The sequence below is a fragment of the Chiloscyllium plagiosum genome, unplaced genomic scaffold (assembly GCF_037043375.1).
Source record: "Chiloscyllium plagiosum isolate Xiang-an unplaced genomic scaffold, Cpla_swu_hap1 HiC_scaffold_11, whole genome shotgun sequence".
In the NCBI taxonomy this organism is placed as follows: Eukaryota; Metazoa; Chordata; class Chondrichthyes; order Orectolobiformes; family Hemiscylliidae; genus Chiloscyllium; species Chiloscyllium plagiosum.
The window spans coordinates 46,568,756-46,588,567 of NW_028270149.1; the positions used below are offsets into that span (position 1 = coordinate 46,568,756).

At 41.7% G+C, this 19,812-nt stretch overlaps 1 protein-coding gene across 3 annotated transcripts in view; it reads right to left on the bottom strand.

The window, feature by feature from the left end:
- tex11 (testis expressed 11) overlaps positions 1 to 19,812 on the bottom strand; it is a 236,352-nt gene that overhangs the window by 40,679 nt on the left and 175,861 nt on the right. For all 3 annotated transcript variants that reach the window (XM_087992026.1, XM_087992025.1, XM_087992027.1), the window contains one exon: positions 15,802 to 15,910. In XM_087992026.1, the coding sequence (XP_087848152.1) occupies positions 15,802 to 15,910 (109 nt within the window). The remainder of the gene's footprint in view (positions 1 to 15,801; positions 15,911 to 19,812) is intronic.

The following is a 19,812-nucleotide window of genomic DNA, read 5'->3' on the forward strand; positions in this document are numbered from 1 at the left end:
CTCTATTCTGCACAAACCTGGTAGTGTCTGAACACCACGATCAAATCTCCATCAAAGTTTGTCTTCACCAAATTCTCCAAGATATCTATGCAACTGAACCTCCATCTCTGGAAATATTCTTGTGATTCTTTTCTGCACCCTGTCTGATGCCTTCACATCGTAAACTACGGTGGCCAAAAGTGGTCTCAATTCTCCATCTGAGGTTGAATCAATGTTTGTCATAATTTTAACGCATCTTCTTTGCTGCGTGTCACCCTTGAGGTGATAAGATGACAAGAGACTGGCAGCTAATATAAAAGATAGTTCCAGTGTCTGCTGTGGGACATATAAAAAGTAAAATGAAGAATGGATTGTTTCGGAATCAAAAAGGGGTTTGGGCGAGAACCTATCATCTCCGAGCCCAACCATCGCCTCTGGGGATCTCCCATCCACAGCCTCCAATCTCATAGTCCGAGAGCCCTGCACCGCTCGATTCTACCTCCTACCCAAGATTCACAAACCTGACTGCCCTGGCTGACCCATTGTCTCATCCTGCTCCTGCCCCAGCAAACTCATCTGTGCATACCTTAACAATGTCCTGTCCCCCTGAGCCCAGGAACTCCCCACCTACATTTAGGACACCACGCACACCCTTTATCTTCTCCAAAACTTTTGCTTCCCCAACCACCAATACTTTATCTTCACCATGGACATCCAGTCCCTGTAAAAATCCATCTGCCATGATGAAAGCCTCCAAGCCCTTCGCTTTTTGCGGACTGTTTCAGAGAACATCTCTGGGACACCTGCAACACCAGACCCCACCGCCGTGCAGCTGAACACTTCAATCTCCCTCCCGTTCCACCAAGGACATGCAAGTCCTGGGCCTCCTCCATTGCCAAACCCTAACCACCTGACGCCTGGAGGAAGAAAGCCTCTTCTTCCACCTTGGGAGCATGCAACCACATGAGGTTAATGTGGATTTCACCAGTTTCCTCATTTCCCCTCCCCCACCTTGTCCTAGTCCCAAGCCTCCAACTCAGCATCACCCTCTTGACCTGCCCATCTTCCTTCCCACTTTTCAACTCCACCTTCCTCTCTGACCTATAACTTCTACGTCCACCTTCAGCTAATTATCACATTCCCAGCTACCTTGCCCACAGCCCCATCCCCTTCCCATTCATCTCTCAGCCTCCCCAGCTCAACAAGCCTCATTCCTGATGCCCGGAACGTCCTGCTTAAGCCCGGAACGTCTATTCACCTGCTCCTTGGATGCTGCTTGACCCACTGTGCCTTTCCAGCGCCACACTCTTGACCATGATCTCCAGCATCTGCAGTCCTGACTTTCTCCATGGAGACAGAAAGCATGGCTGAGGTTTGACATGAATACTTTGTAATCTGTGTTTATCAAGGAAATATTGTTGTACAGATCATGTGAAAAGAAAAGCAGTTTAGACACGTAAAAAGTTTAAAATTGATAAGGAGGAGATATTGGGCAGGGTGTTAAGTTGATAAGGCACCAAAATCAAGAGACATTGAGGATACTAAAGGAAGCAATAAAATGAAGTGCCAACCTGGTGACGCCATCAAACAGTATTACTTGTTTGCCAAATACCACAAGCAGCAAACGATAGACAGAGCTAACTGATCCCACAACCAATGGACCAAATGAAAGCTCTGCAGTCCAAAAGCATCCAGTCATGAATGTTGGATGACAACTCACTGGAGGAGGTGGCTTCATAAATATCCCCATCCTCAATGATGGAAGAGTCCAATGCATCAGTGCAAAAGATAAAGCTTAAGTGCACGCAGCAATCTTCAGCCAGACGTCCTTTCATCTCGGCCTAACCAGTGGTCACCAGCATCTCAGATACCAGTCTTCAGGCAATTCAATTCACTCTATGTGATATCAAGAAAGAGGTACTGGAGATACTGGATGCTGCAAAGGTCTATCGGCCCTGACAACGTTTCAGCAGAAGTACTGAAGATGTATGCTCCAGAACTTTCTGCTCCTCTAAGGAAGTTGTTACAGTACAGCTACAACACTGGCATCTGCCCAGCAAACTGCACAGTTGCTCAGGTATGTCCTGCACACAAAAATCAGGACAAATCCAATGAGGCCCATTAGTTTACTCTCAATCATCAGTAAAATAATGAAAGATATCGTCAATAGTGCCATCAAAGTAGCAACTACTCAACCATCAGCTGCATAATGAGGCCAGTTTGAGTTTCGACAGGGTTAGTGAGCTCCTGACTTCATTCCAGCCTTAGTTCAAAACATGGATAAATCAGCTGAATTTCAGAGGGGAGGTAAAAATGACAGCCCTTGACATCAAAGCTGCATTGGACCAAGTGTGGTAACAAGGAATGCTTGCAAAATTCGGATCAATGGGTATCAGGAGGCAAACTCTCTGCTGGTTGAAGTCTCACTTACACATAGGAAGATAATCATTGTTTGTGGAGGTCAATCATCTCAGCTCCAGGATATCTCTGTAAGAGTAGTAGTAGTAGTATCCCAGGCCCAATCATCTTCAGCTCATTGAATTTATCAATGATCTCCCCTCCATTGTAAGGTCACAAGTGGGGATGTTCGCCAATGATTGCACCATGTTCCGCACCATTCATGGCTCCTCAGATACTGAAGCCATCAACTTCAAATACAACAACATCTAGACAGTATCCGTGATGACAAGTGGCAACTGTGCTATGCATACTATTTCTAATAAGAGACAATCTAATCACTGCCTCTTGACATTGCAATGTTGCTGCCATTACTGAATACTCCAGTATCAACAACCTCTGTGGTTTTTATTGACCAGAAACTCAAATCTACTAATGCTTTACCCTGAGTAATATCAAATAACTTGAAGTTGTCAAACGGGTGATATTTTGAAAGTTAACAAAAACTGGCTCAGTCTTTTGAATTGAGATCCTTATATTCAAGTTATTTTTAAGGAATAAAAGCAAATTACTGCAGATGCTGGAATCTGAAACCAAAAGAGAAAATGCTGTAAAATCTCAGTAGGTCTGGCAGCATCTGTAAGGAGAGAAAAGAGCTGACGTTTCGAGTCTAACTGACCCTTTATCAAAGCTGGGCTTTTTCTGCAAGGGCTGGGGCTGGAAGAGATGAGGTTCAAGGGATTGGGACTGTTGGAAGGTGGAGGGTGGGCAGGGGTGTGGATGAGAAGTTGAAGCTTGCGTTCCTTTGACAAAGGTTCAGTTAGACTTGAAACATCAGCTCTTTTCTCTCCTTACAGATGCTACCAGACCTGCTGAGATTTTCCAGCATTTTCTCTTTTGGTTATCTTTAAGGCATGTTTCATTGTTTGAACAAATCTTTCTACCAAATCATTGGTGACTGGGTGATAAGGAGCTGATTTGAATTCTGTTCTGCTTTAGATAGCCCGTAGGTTCTCGTGATATTAACTGCGGATCATTATCACTAACAAGTTGTTCCAGACAACCAAAACGTGTAAAGATCACTCCCAATCTTTCAATCATTTTCTCTCGAGATGTCATCTTCCTGATGGCAACTTCAGGCCATTTAGTATATGCATCAACCACTAAGAAAAAGGTTCAGCATAATCAACATCAATTCTTTGCCATGACCTTTCTGGCCATTCTCATGTGTGATGGCACTAATGGAAGTAGGCTCCAAACTCTTGTGCAAGCTGCCATTTTCCACCTTCTCCTCAATTTGGAGCTGGACTTTGGCCCAACTTCTGCCTATCTCCTTCATTCTGACAATGCCATAGTAACCTTTGTGTAGTTGAGTTAATATATGTTCCCTTAGGCTAGCTATGACTTAATGAATACCCTTACTCCTCATAGGAGACATCCTACTTCTATGGACAGTTCCAACTTCTGTGATGTGTAGCTTCAGTACTGGAGTTCTTTCTGTGATATTGCCACAAAGTACCACGTTCATTACATCTGATTGTCGTGATCATTTCAAATGTACTTAACTTATCCTGCCATACCAGAGTGACCTCTACTTGCTCCAAGTAGAAAACGTCTCCGTAAGGTTTGTTCGCACTCAACTCATTTGGCAAATGAGGACATGAAAGCTGAGCTAGCAGAAGTGAACTGACAATTTATATTAAGGTCAACAGAGATATACTGGGAAACGTTCAAGGGGATATTCCAGAGATGTAGAGTTGGTGCACTCCAATAAGTAATTCTAAGGTAATTTGGCAAATGTAATCTAGAGAGCCCATCAGCATTACCATATAAATTTCATTACTTATACATGATTGTATAAGATTGAACTGACAGCAACAACGTCCATCTCTGCAAGAGGTTCACTGTTAAAGAAGGCATTCTCTATGAGGCCCTGATATTGTAAACAATGGTCTGGGGACTTCTCATCTAGAAGTACCAACAATTTATTAGGTACTACTTTTCTTGAGTTCATCCTTCCTATTCAGTTCCTGAGTTACTACTATTTGTGGGATACTTCTTGTATCTCATCCAGCAAAGACCAATGCAAAAATTGGTTTGATTCATCTGCCATCTCGTTATCATCTATTGCTAATTCCCCAGATTAATTTTGTATAGGACCAACACTTGCTTAGTCGATTCTTTCCTTTTTTAAAGTATCTGAATAAAGTTTTCCTATATGTTTTTACATTTGAAGCTAACTACCTTTCATGTTCTAACTTTTCCCTTCTTATTAATCATTTCATAATTCTTCCCTGTTTCTTATGTTGTGTCCAATCTTCTGACTTGCCACCTATCCTTGCACAACTACATGTCTGTTCAAAACTGAAAGAAGCTGTAAATCAGAGACAAAAATGGAAATCGCTGGAAAAGCTCAGCAGGTGTGGCAGCATCTGTGGAGAGAAATCAAAGTTAATGTTTTGGGTCAAGTAACGCTTCCTCAGAACTCATTTTGGGTTGAGTTCTGAGGAAGCATCACTTGAGCCAAAACATTAAGTTTGATTTCTCTCCACAGATGCTGCCACACCTGCTGAGCTTTGAGCAATTTCGATTTTTGTATGTGTCTTTTCTTTTGAGTTTTATACTATCGTTTGACATTTTTAGTTAACCACAGAAAGCAGGTTTGACCTTAGAATTACTAATTGGAGTGCACCTACTCTACATCTCTGGAATATCCCCTTGAACGTTTCCCATTTTATTTCTGTTGACCTTAATATAAATTGTCAGTTCACTTCTGATAGTTCAACTTTCATGCCCTCATAATTGTCTTAATTAAAGTTCAAAATAGCTGTCTTAAACCCCCCACTTTCCTTTAAAAACTGTAAGTAATACAGGGAGTTCTTCTATAACATGGTTGCGTTCATGTGCAACACCTCATTATAGAAAAATTGCATGTAAGAAACAGCACTTAAAGTTGGCGATATAATTGCAATACAGTCAACACACATTTTAAAAGTCTGCACTTTAGCAACAGTGCACCCAATTCGTCAATCGCGTTATAGTGAATTTGTGTTAATGAAATGCATGTGTAGCAGAACAAACTGTATTCAGTATCATTACTGCTACCCAGGCCTCTTTCATTACAATTTCAATAATTAATCCTATTACATCATTCAAAACTGATCCAGTATAGCCTGCTCTCTGGCTGGTGCCATAATGTGTCGGTCTAAGGAACTGATCTGAAAACATTCAATGAGTTCCTCATCTCGACTACTTTTTTCCATCCAATATTTCCAGTCATATGCAGGTTAAACTACCCCCCCACTCCCATGCTAATTGCTGCACCTTTTTGACAAGCCCCCATTATTTCTTCCTTGCCACCCTGCCCAAACATGTGGTTACTGTTAGGAAGCCTATAAATAATTCCCACGTGACCTCTTGCCTTTATCATTCCTCATCTCTACCGAGACTCTTTTCCAGAATTTAGCGCTCCCTCTCTATTGTGCCAATTAAATCTTTAATTAACAGAGCCACTCCTCCACCTTCTTCTCCTTCATAAAGTGTCACAAACTCTTCAATATTCAGATTCCAATCTAGCTCATCCTCAGTATGGTCACTGAATTGTACTTATTTATCTCAATTTGTACATCTTGTTCATCTATTTCAAGTGCATAGTGCTGGAAAAGCACAGCAAGTCAGGCAGCATCTGAGGAGCAGAATCGACGTTTCCAGCATAAGCCTTTCACCAGGAATCCTGAAGGGCTTATGCCCGAAACGTCAATTCTCCTGCTCCTCGGATGCTGCCTGACCTGCTGTGTTTTTCCAGTACCACAATCTCGACTCTAATCTCCAGCATATGCAATCCTCACTTTCTCCTAGTTCATCTATTTATTTTGAATGCTACATGCAGTCATAAAAAGTGCCTTAAGTTTTGTCCTTCTTTAATTTTGTAACCTCTCGTCTTATCTGATTTGCTCTTTGATCTGCATTCTCCATCTCTTTTGTCTGTTTATCATTTTCCACATTAATTCTTTCCTATGGTACTATTTTCCCACTTTTTAATTCACTGCAACTTCCCAAATTTAGGTGCCTAACCTCACTATTTAGTTTAAAATCTGCTCAGCTTCCCTAATTATGTGGTTTGCAAATACACCAGTCCACTACTGTTCAAGTATATACTGTTCCAATGGTAGAGATTCCACTTTCCCCAGGTTACAATCAGTGCCTGGAACTTAGTACTCGTTCATCAGTCTTTCAACTAAACATTCTTTCTCTAACCTGGTTTACTATATGCCAATTTGCACATGGCTCAGTTAATAATTCCTAGAATATAATGACTCAGGTTTTCTTTCTTAATTTGATTAGAAAAGTATGGCACTGGAAAAGCACAACAGGTCAGGCAGTATCCGAGGAGGAGAATCGACGTTTCAGGCATAAGTCCTTTCCGAAACTTTGACTCTCCTGCTCCTCAGATGCTGCCTGACCTGCTGTGCTTTATCAGCGTCACACTTTTCGAATCTGATCTCTGGCATCTGCAATCCTCACTTTCTCCTTCTTAATTTGATGTCTAGCTCCTCAAACTAGATATGCAGAAACTCTACTCATTTTACCCAAGTCAGTAGTGCCCACATGGGCCATGACAACTGGATCCTCCCCTTCCACTAGAAGTTCTTCTTCAAACAAGAGCAGAATCTTGGCACTGGGTAGATGGCAGTCATTTGGAGTCTTGCTCTTTGCTGTGGAGAACAGTATCAATCACCCCCAAACACACTTACCTGTCTACAATGACAACTTTTGACTCCCCTTCTTGGATAAATACCACAGCGATATGGTCGTGATCATTTAGTTCAGCCATCCCACAGCCCCTGCTCTCATCTAAACAAGCTGAGAGAATCCCAAAACTGCAGGACAATTGCAGAGGCTGGTACTCTTGTCCTTTGGGTCCATTTACCTACTTCACTTGCAGTCACAATCTCCTGTCACTGTTTCCAAGTACAAAGAACCCAGGTCCCACAAACCTAAAGCTCTAACTCTTGAGCCATCTTTTCAGCCACCCAATTTATCAGTCTTTCTTATTTTATAAGCACTTGAAGTAATTGAAGATAACTATTTTTTCGGTCTTGCTTGCTAATATCTTATCTAGTTCCTTAAAACCTGATTGTACAACTGTATCTCTTTGTCAACTTATGTTATGGTACTAATGTGGACTGTGACCTATTAGGGTACTCTAAAATTCAGTGACATTCTGATCTTAATACCAGAGTGGCACCTAGAAGCGTGAATTCACAGCTGCCGGCTTGCATTTCCTTCAAATTTCCTACTATTTCTTGAGTTGAGCACTCCTGTACAACTGAGCTGAGCACTGTGACATGGACATGACTTTGGCTGCACTCTTCAGGCAAACCATTCTTCTCATTAGCGAACCTTGATTGTGAAGTAAGATGCACTAAAGGGCCTCCTGCATTATCTGACTTGTTTCTTTGACTGTCTACTGGTTAACAATTTTGTCTCTTTCAACCTTGTAAGTTGTGGAATGAGCACCTACGTTAATGCTATATACACAAAGTTCGCAATCTCACAGATAAAAGGCAGTGATGCCAATGGGAAACCTGGAACTCGAACTGCTACAGGTGATGACATTTCTTGCACATATAATCATACAGAACATTAAAGTGCCCGGAGCTAACACACAGCACAGGATGAGCACTCGAGAGGTTAATATCTATTAGTTAATGAAATCTACTCCAGCAAAAAGTATAAAAATCAACATAAAACTTTGGAAAGATGTTTTAAAAGAGCATCAATAAAGAAAAGGACGTTTAAGCTGAGATGGAAATATAAACATTATGGGGCAGACAGGATAATACAGTAGTGACAAAAGAGATCACTAAAATATTAAGTAATGATTTTGCTGTGGTATATATCAGAGATAGATCAGGTGGAAATGATGAGATGAGCTCACTTAGGATAAAAATGAGGCATAAACTAATCGACAATAAGGGCCCCAGGTCCTTGGGTTTACAAGCATATTATGTTTCAAATAGACCTACAGAAAAGTTAGCAGAGGTGTCACGACAAATTGCTAATTAATCATAAAGAAAAAGAGAACTAGTGGATAACTGCTGTAGTGTGTATATTTAAAAGGAATCAAATATATTCCAGTAACTACTGTCTCGATTACCAAACCTAACATGGGTAGCAGAAAAATTAAGATAACTGTAGAAGAGAAAATAAAAGAACAGAGAAATGAAAATAAAATGAACAGACAGCATAGATTTCAAGAAAAAACTTGCTTGACCAACAATTGTGATTTTTGAGAAGATGAGACTGAGAAATAAAACAATGGCTGCAATGGATGTTGCCAGGGTTGGAAGGTTTGAGCTATAGGTATAGGCTGGAGCTATTTTCCCTGGAGCATGGGAGGCTGAGGGGTGACCTTATAGACGTTTATATAATCATGAGGGGCATGGATAGGGTAAATAGACAAGGTATTTTCCCTGGGGTGGGGGAATCCAGAACTAGAGGCATAGGCTTAGAGTGAGAGGGGAAAGATTTAAAAGGGACCTAAGGGACAACTTTTTCATGCAGAGAGGGTGCATGTATGGAATGAGCTACCAGAGGAAGTGGTGGAGGCTGGGACAATTACAACATATAAAAGGCATCTGGATGGGTATATGAATCAGAACGGATATGGGCCAAGTGCTGGCAAATGGGACTAGATTAATTTAGGCTATCTGGTCGGCATGGTCAAGTTGGACCGAAAGGTCTGTTTCCGTGCTGTACCTCTCTCTGACACTATGCAATTCATCTCGATTTTTAAAATGCCTTCTCAAAAGTGACCCATAACAGATTCCTCAAGAGGCTTCAAGAATATGGAGTCAAGACAGAGGTGACAGGATGATTTACGAACTGATCTTAAAGACAGAAAGAAAAGGTGGGACTAAAGGACAGCTATTCATAATGATGGGATGGGTAGCATTTTGCACAAAAATCAGAGCTAGAACTACTGCTGCACTGAGTTTACATGAATGATTTAGGCTTCAAAACAAAAGTTTGATGTCACCAAAGTTTGTATGCTGCAGTTGTGAGTGGTGCTTATGTTAAGCTGTACTGCAGGAAGAACATAACTAGAGGCTATAAAATAAGACAAGAAATCCAAGAGAAAAGTAAAGAGGAATTTCTTTACCTAAAGAATGGCAAGAATACTGAATTGAATAGAACAGGAACTGCTTGAAGCAAATAGGACAGATGATTTTAAGGGGAGGCTGGATGAGCATAAGTATGAAGGACTAATGGAGGGCAGCTTCATAGACATAGATAAAGGAAAGCAAGGAACTGGTGCAGATAAATCATAACTGTTGACGTGGACCTGTTGTGTTGTATGGTCTGTTCTGTGTTGTAAGCATAACCTTGAGCTTCCACACTTGTCATTTTAATTCTCTGTCCCATTCTTGTCTCTCTGTTCTCAGTCTCTGGCATTGCTCCAATGAAGATCAACAGACATGCAAGGAACAACACCTCTTGTTTGGTTAGTTACTTAATAACCTTGCTGAGTTGCAGTCAGTTACATAAATTCAAATCATAATCACAAGTCCAAATTTTTTAATAGAAGCCGTTTGTAGTGATTCTGTTCTACCTATTTTCACCTCAGCAATATTAGTCTTTTCTAATTTAAATTGTAACAATCACTATTTTTTGTCCTTCAATTTCTCCTTTCAATCAATCACACACCTTCTGTTTTGTCTCACCCCATAACTATATCCAGCCCAATCTCAGTATCTGGTTAAAGCTTCTTCATTCTTAACTATTTCTGGTTTAAATGTAAGATCACCAAACTGAACAACTGGACTAGATTTTGACTGAGTCAACTTTATGTGGGAGCCTTTTAAAAATAGTGACTGGGAGCAAATTGTGAGTTTCCCAAATATTAGGCTGATTCAGTTTGCTTGCCAATATCTGGCATTCCCAAGATGTTGCACAATATCCCCACAACTTTTGCAGAGTTGACGCAGTGTTTTAAAGCGCTCTGTGTCACATACATTAGCGGGTCCGTGGGTGGGTGGGAGGAGGCTCATACCTTTGAATGGAGGCATGATGGACCATGGAGAGTGACTGAGAGGCACACCTTGGCCTACAGGAATGACAGATAATTAGCACATGTTTCAGTGGCATTGCTGGACTATGTGAAAGTTGAGAGAAGAGTGAAGACCTTTGTTTTGTTTTTAAACTAATGAAATGAAGTCTCACAGCACTGAGGTGAGTCCTCTAAAGAGGCAGATGCTGGAACCTGAAGCCTATGATTAGATTAGATTTGATTAGATTACTTACAGTGTGGAAACAGGCCCTTCCGCCCAACAAGTCCACACCAACCCGCCGAAGTGCAACCCACCCATTCCCCTACATTTACCCCCCTACCTAACACTACGGGCAAATTTAACATGGCCAATTCACCTGACCTGCACATCTTTGGACTGTGGGAAGAAACCAGAGCACCCAGAGGAAACCCACGCAGACACGGGGAGAATGTGCAAACACTCTACAGTCAGTTGCCTGAGTCAGGAATTGAACCCGGGTCTCTGGCACTGTGAGGCAGCAGTGCTAACCACTGTGCCACCGGGCCGCCCTATGGCTGTGTCCAAATATTATTCTGGGGTCGGCTAGCCCAAAGCCAGCCAGAACCCAAGCCATAACAATGAAAATTGATCAGCTGGAGCTGGTATTTCCTGTAACAGGCACATGAAGCCAATTGCACTTCTCACTATGTGCTTTGAGGATGAAAACTTGACCCAGTAACTATTTCTCTTGCCACAGATAGTGCCGGATCTGCTGAGTATTTCCAGCATTTTCTGTTTTATGTCAAGTGTCAAGTTATGTGCGACCATATCCAGGTTAAACTTTAACAGCTGGTTCATTCTGAGGACACAGGATTTCTTTAATAGATGTTACCTTTCAAAGTCGATGTCACGTCAATACATTCTTTAAAATGACAGGTGACTGTGTTTTAGGATACACCTGATGCCACATTAAAAAGGTGAGGGCCTTCAAGAAGTCAGTCCAAAGTGATCTTCAAGACATGTTTTGATCACATAAATGAGTTTTAGAGGAGTTTTGCAAGGCCATCGAGTCACAGAGATGTCCAGCACAGAAACAGACCCTTCGGTCCAATATGTCCATGCCGACCAGATATCCTAAATAAATATAGTCTGATTTGCCACCATTTGGCCCAAATCCCTCTAAACTTTTTCTATTCATATACCCTGCCAGATACCTTTTAAATGTTGTAATTGTACTAGCCTCCACCACTTCCTCTGGCAGCTCATTCCATACATGCATCACCCTCCGTGTGAAAGAAGTCACCCCTTAGGTCACTTTTAAATCTTTCTCCTGTCACCTTAAATCCAATTCTGTGGGAAGCTAGGGAAGTGATTGCTGGGCCCCTTGCTGAGTTATTTGTATCATTGATAGTCACAGGTGAGGTGCCAGAAGACTGGAGGTTGGCTAACGTAGTGCCCCTATTTAAGAAAGGTGGCAATGAAAAGCCAGGAAATGACAGACCACTGAGCCTGACATCAGTGGCGGACATGTTGTTGGAGGGAATACTGAGGGACATGTATTTGAAAAAACAAGGATTGATTAGGGATAGTCCATGTGGCTTTGTGTGTGGAAAATCATGTCTCACAAACTTGATTGAGTTTTTTGAAGAAGTAACACACAGGATTGCTGAGGGCAGAATGGTGGATGTGATCTATCTGGACATCAGTTTGGCGTTTGACAAAGTTCCTCATGGTAGACTGGCTAGCAAGATTAGATCTCACGGGATACAGGGAGAACCAGCCATTTGGATACACAACTGGCTCGAAGGTAGAAGACAGAAGGTGGTGGTGGTGGGTTGCTTTTCATACCGGAGGCGGTGGGGTGTGGTGTGCCACAAGAATCGGTGCTGGATCCACTGCTTTTCGTCATTTACATAAATGATTTGGATGTGAACATAGGAGGTATAGCTAGTAAGTTTGCAAATGACAACAAAATTGGAGGTGCAGTGGACAGCGGAAAAGTTAACTTCAGAGTACAAATGGGATCTTGATCAGATGGGCCAATGGGCTGAGGAGTGGCAGATGGAGTTTAATTTAGATGAATGTGAGGTGCTGCATTTTGGAAAAGCAAATCAGAGCAGGAATAATATGCTTAATGGGAAGATCCTGGGGAGTGTTGCTGAACAAACAGACCTTGGAGTGCAGGTTCATAGTTCCTTGAGAATGGAGTCGTAAGTGGCTAGGATAGTGAAGTAGGCATTTGGTATGCTTCCCTTTGTTGGTCAGAGCATTGAATATAGGAGTTGGGAGAAGATGTTGCAATTGTAATGGACTTTGGTTAGGTCACTTATGGAACACTGCATGCAATTATGCTCTCTTTCCTATTGGAAGGATGTTGTGAAACTTGACAGGGTTCAGAAAAGATTTACAAGGATGTTGCCAGGGTTGGAGAATTTGAGCTATAGGGAGAGGCTGAATAGGCCACTCCATTCCATCCAAAAATTCCTGAAGACCATCAAAGACAGAAGAGGATGAAATAATGGTTTCCTTTGATGTAACAGCCCTGTTTACATCAATCAACATTATTCTGGCCAAGGAAACACTGACTACACTATTAGAAGACCCAAAGACACATACACGAAACACCACTAACTTCATCAGCAAGGACAGTATCGTCAAGCTACTGGACCTATGCCTTACCACATGCTTCACTTTCAACTACAAAACCTACAGACAAACCAACAGAACACCCATGGGATCTCCGATATCAGGGTTCTTAGCAGAAGCAGTAATGCAGAAACTCGAACAAACAGCTCTGCCAACCATCCAACCCAAGCTTTGGGGTCGTTACATGGATGACACCTTTGTCATCACTAAACAAAACAAATTAGAGGAAATCTTCAGGACCATCAATAATACCCTAACTGGCATAAACTTCACTAAAGAGGAGGAAAACAACAACAAACTGCCATTCCTAGATGTCACAGTAGAGCGAACAATCAATGGTCAACTTCAAGCCAGTGTCTACAGGAAAACAACACACATGGACCAAATATTGAACTACAGAAGCAATCATCCCAACATCCACAAACAAAGCTGCTTCAGAATATTATTTCAATCAGCCAACACACTCTGCAGCACACAGGAACTATGCAGAGCAGAGGAAAATCACCTATACTGTGTATTCAAAAAGAATGGGTCCCCAACGAACTCAGCCCGCTGATTTCTCAGCAACAAACCCAAACAAGCAGACAAAACACGTCCAGAAACGCTAGCCACTCTCCCCTACATCAAAGACATCTTGGAAATGACTGCCAGACTATTCAGACCCCTTGGCATCATGGTAGCTCACAATCCCACCAACACACTAAAACAGCAGCTAATGAACTTGAAAGACCCTATACAGACAACAACCAAAACTAATGTCATTTACAAAATACCGTGCAAGACTGGAATAAACACTACATTGGACAAACAGGCAGAAAACTAGCCACCAGGAGACATGAACATCAACTAGCCACAAAACGACATGAACCTCTCTCACTAGTATGCTTACAGATAAGGATAAGGAAGATAAGGAAGAACACCATTTCGACAGGGACAACACATCAATCTTAGGACGAGCCAAATAGAGAATTCCAAGAAGGATGGGATTCCAACCAGAACTCTACCGACAAACACATCGAGTTAGACCCCATTTACCAACCCCTGAGAATAAGAACAGGAAATTACATCACCAACCCAAAGAAACCCAAAAATATAAATAGAAAGCAGGAATCATGTACACTGCTTCACCTGAGGCCCACTACAGATGTTACCTAGTAGGGTGATGAAACGTCTGGAAATGAACCTCCCAGCTCAGCGAGCAAACTTACATCCTGAGGCTGTTTTCCCTGCAGCGTCGGAGACCGAGGGCTGCCCTTATAGAGGTTTATAAAATCATGAGGGGCACGGGTATGAGAAGTAGATAAGGTCTTTGCCCAAGGCTGGATAAATCTAGGACTAGAGGGCATAAGTTTAGGGCGAGAAGGGAAACATTCAAAAGTGACCTGAGGGGCAACATTTTCACGCAGAGGGTGGTGCGTGTATAAAATGAGCTGCCAGAGGAAGTGGTGGAGGCTGGCACAATTACAACATTTAAAGGGCATCTGGATGAGTAAATGGATAGGAAGGGTTGAGAGGGATATGAGCCATGGAAAATAGGACTAGATTAGGTTAGGATATCTAGCTGGCATGGATGAGTTGGACCGAAGGGTCTGTTTCGGTGCTGTACAACCCTATGCCTTGTAGTTTTGGACTCCCCACTCTATTCACCATATTCATGCACTTCGCGATTTTATAAATTTCTGGATGTAGGTTTGCTCACTGAGCTGGAAGGTTCATTTTCAGACATTTCATCTACTTCTATATTGACACCCCTCCCCATCCAACGCTCTAGGGAAAGAAACGTCAGTCTTTTCAGCCTCTCCCTATAAGTCAAACCCTCCAACCCCTGCAACATCTTTGCAAACCTTTTCCGAATCCTTTGAAGTTTCACAACATCGTTCCTGTAGCAAGGAGACCAGAATTGAATGTAGTATTCCAAAAGTAGCCTAGCCTCAACATGACATTCCAGCTCAACGAATTCACCTATATAGGGAAGTGATGGAGGGAGGTGATAGTTTAATGGTATTATTGCTGGATTGTGAATCCAGAGACCCAGGTAATAGAGTCATAGTCATAGAGATGTGCAGAACGGAAACCTTCGGTCCAACTCGACCATGCCAACCAGATATCCCAACCCAATCTCGTCCCACCTACCAGCAACCAGCCCATATCCCTCCTGGAGACCAAGGCTCAAATGCCACCATGGCAGATGGTGCAATTTAAATTAAATGAAAATCTGGAAAAAAAAAGTGTCTAACAATAACCATGAAACCATTGCTGGTTATCAGAAACTGCCATCCTTACCTGGTTTGGTCTGTGTGTGTCTCCAGATTCACATCATAGTGGCTGACACTTAATTGCCCAGGGTAATTATGGATGGACAATAATTGCAAGCCTCGCTAGTGATGCCTACATCTCATGAATGAATAAAAAAAACAAAATTCTAATTTCCTAAATCTCCCAGGAGATCACATTCCTTCAGGTGATTCAGGGTGTGTGTGTGTATGTATATATAGTGTAATATGAAATATGCTATTGCATGTGACTGTGGATCGACCTGAATGTCTTCATCTGTCTGTTATTTTATCTGCTGACCTTGGTAGTAGTGTCATGATTCAGCCAGAGAATTCAAAGAGAATTGCAATAACTATGTAAAAGATAAACTAATGAAACACAGGTAATGCTTAACAATTTCAACTATAGAGAAAGGTTGTATTAGTTAACAGATTTGAATGTGACTGCATATTCCTCTGGCTTGGCTACTGACCTGCATCGTATCACATCTTTATCAGGCTGCTTCTTTTGAAGAGAGAAGGCAATTTTCAAGGCCTTTTTACAAACTGATGGGTAGTGAGCAGGAGATTCCATGGCTAATGCTTTAATTTACAAAAAAATGAAAAAGAAACTATTATCCTTCCTCCAGTGGAGAGAGAGTACATATCCAAAGACTGATGACAACTTCATCTAAGGTACGGTTCCATTTGTTATCCAGATTATCTAGTAAATGGAGTGAGATTAGATTACTGACTTTGTACCACAACAAATTTAGCATGCTTAATGTGTTGAATCTCTTAATCAATACAAAGAGTGTAGGGGTATTCTTCAGAGCGAAATCAGGAAGGCAAAGAGAGGATATGAGATAAAATTGGCCGATAAGGATAAGAATAGTCCAAAGAGATTCTATAAATAGATAACGAGCAAGAGGGTAACTACAGAGAGGTAGTCTTTGTGTTGAACCCCAAGAGATACTAAATGAATATTTTGAATATTTTTCTGGTGGATAAAGAAATGGAGTCGACAGAATGTAGAAAATTAAACGTTGAAGTTTTAAAAACAATTTACATTACAGAAGAGCAAGTTCAGGAAATCATAGAGATATAAAGTTGGATCAATCGCCAGGACCTGATCTAATGCATCCCAGAACTTTGTGAAAGTAAGATAGAAAATTACAAAACCCCTTGCAGAAGCATCTGCATGATCTATTACTACGGGTGAGGTGCCTGATGATTAGAGGGTGGCTAATATTGTATCTCTGTCTAAGAAAGGTTGTAATGAGAAATGAGGGAACTGTGAGTCTGACTTCAGTTGCGGGTAAATTATTGGGGGTAATTATTATAGAATTTATGGACATTCAGAGAGGCAAAATTTGATTCGGGATAGTCAGCATGGTTTTGTGCGAGGAAAACTGTCTCACAAACTTGACTGAACTTTTTGAGAAAGTTACCAAAATGATTGATATTGGCAGAACAGCAGATGTGGGTTATTTGGACTTTAGTAAAGCCTTTGACAAGATTCCGCATGGTAGACTAATTGGTAAAATTCGGTCACACGAAATTCAGGGTGTGCTTGTCATTTGGATACACAATTTGTTAATGGCAAGAGAGTCATGGTGTAGAGTTCCTGGGGGCCTGGTCCCAGCCGTGTTCCACAGGGATCAGTTCTGGGTCTCCTTTGTATGTCATTTATATGAATGATTTGGATGAGAATACAGAAGGCATAGTTAGTAAGTTTGCAGACAACACAAAATTGTGGCATTGGACAGAGTGAAGAAGGTTTTCTAAGATTACAAAGGGATCTTGGTTAAATGGGTCAATGAGCTGAAAAATGGTGGTTGGTATTCAATTTGGTTAATGCAAAGTATTGCCTTTTAGTACAACAAACAAGGGTAGGGCTTACACAATTAATGGTCGGGCCTTGGATTGTGTTATGGAACTGAGTGACCGAGGTGTGCAGGTACATAATTCTTTGAAGTTGCATCACATATATTCAGGGTGGTTAAAAAGGCATTTGACACGCTTGCCTTCATTGCTCAGTCATCTGAGTATACGAGTTGGGAAGTCATGTTGAGGTTGTTCAGGACATTGGTGAGGCCACTTCAGAGATATTGTGTCCAGTTCTGTTGCCCATTATAGGAAGAATGTAATCAGGGCAGAGAGGATTCAGAGGGGACTTACCAGGTTGTTGCGAGGTATAGAAGGTTTGAGGTATAAAGAAAGTCTGGATAGGCTGGGACCTTTTTTTTCACTCTAATGTAGGATGTTGAGAGGCAATCTGATAGAAGTTATAAAATAATGAGAGGTATAGATAGTTAATGGTCGCTTTTTTCCCCTAGGATGGGAGATTTCAAGACTAGGGGGCACATTTTTAAGGTGAGAGGAGAGATTTTAAAAAGATAAAGAGCCAAATCTTTTACACAGAGGGTGGTTTGTGTGTGGAATGAACTTCCTGAGAAAGCGTTGCATCTGGTTACAATTACAACGTCTAAAAGACATTTGGATAAATACATGAATAGAAAATGTTTAGAGAGGTATGGAGCAGGCAGGTAGGACTAGTTTAGTTTGTGATTATGTTCGGCATGGACCAAAGGGTCTGCTTCCATGCTGTATGACTCTATGAGCTAAACAACAACTTGCTAAATGCAAACAATTTTGTCATCAGAGAAAAGTTTTAAAAAGTACATTACATTAATCTCATGAAAAAATGCTACTTAATGCCTTCCTCTCTATTCACGGCAACAACTCTGAAAACAAGTGCTAGATGAAAACCTTCAACTGCATCTGAACCAACACCTTGGAAAGGAAGATGCCAGAATCTTCTTTATAAGGATGAGAGACGCTCTGGTGGCAAAGGCTGACAAATGATCTGGTTTGATCTGGGAACATTTCTTTAAGGTAACAAACCTGGCTAACTCAGTGGTGGGTACAGGCATGAGCTGAAGCAGCCACTCTGAGTACCTATACTAAGACAGCCTAAGTGGCTTCCAGCTGCTCCTTGCTGTCACCACACACATCCATTTCAACAATTAAGGTAGTCTGCACTAATTCAAAACTGTGGCAGTGCACTGGGTTGAGGTCCAGTCATGAAGGATTGACTTGGACACGGTGACCTGGTTGAATGAGAGAGTGGTCAGCAGGCTCGACTTTGGATGGATAGCTGGCAGATAAAATGTTCCAGCCAACAAATGGAGGATAGGGCTATCATCACAGTGGGGGTTGGTTGCTCACCGTGGACAGTACAACCTCTTGGAAATTTTCTGGCTGTTGTGAAAACTAAAAACACATGAACTGAAAATAAAGGCTAAACTTTTCCATTTTATGCCGGTTTTCTTTGCCATAATTCAAAACTTTCCTTGTACAACCTTCAATTCACTAGTTAAGGAACTAGCCTCTATAGCACCTGACTCTTGCAGCTGTGTTTTAATTGTGGTGGATATATTTGCTACTGTCAGGGCATTGCAATGTTCAGGCTGCTAGCACAAAACTCCACAGCACTTCAGACAGTACAAGCCAGAAACTGCCTTTCACAATGTGCTCACACATTCTCACCACTGACAACATGGCCCAGAAAGAAAAGCTAGTAAACAGTTTGGAAAACTAGTAGCTCGAAGGCCAGTTAGTTTTGCAGACAGAGATCTAGAGGTGTTAATGGGCATGCTGTTTCCCTCAGCTCATCAAAGGAGGCCACGCCACCAAACACAGAGAAAATGGGTGAGATTCTTAATGAATACTTTCCGTCGGTATTTACTGAGGAGAGGGATATGACAGATGTTGAGTTTCGGGATAAATGTCTGATTACTGTAGCTTAAGTCAGCATAAGGAAGAAGGAAGTGTTGGATATTTCAAAAGGCAATAAGGTAGACAAGTCCCCAGGGTCTGGATGGGATCTATCCCAGGTTACTGAGGGAAGCGAGAGAGGAAATAGCTGGGGCCTTAACAGATATCTTTGCAGCATCCTTGAACACAGGTGAAGTCTCGGAGGACTGGAGAATTACTAATGTTGTCCCCTTCTTTAAGAAGGACGGCAAGGATAATCCAAGTAGTTATAGACCGGTGAGCCTGATGCCAGTGGTAGGGAAGCTGCTGGAGAAGATACTGAGGAATAGGATGTATTTACATTTGGAAGAAAATGGACTTATCAATGATAGGCTGCATGGTTTTGTGCAGGGAAGATTATGACTTACCAACTTAATAGAATTCTTTAAGGAAGTGACAAAGTTGGCTGATAAGGGGAAGGGCTGTGGATGTCATAGACATGGACTTCAGTAAGGCATTTGATATGACTCCCCATGCAGGTTAATGGAGAAAGTGAAGTCACATGGGGTTCAAGGTATACTAGCTAGATGAATAGAGAACTGGCTGGGCAACAGGAGACAGAGTAGTAGTGGAATGGAGTTTCTCAAAATGGAGAACTGTGACCAGTGGTGTTCCACAGGGATCTGTGCTGGGACCACTGTTGTTTGTGATATACATAAATAATGTGGAGGAAGGTATAAGGTGGT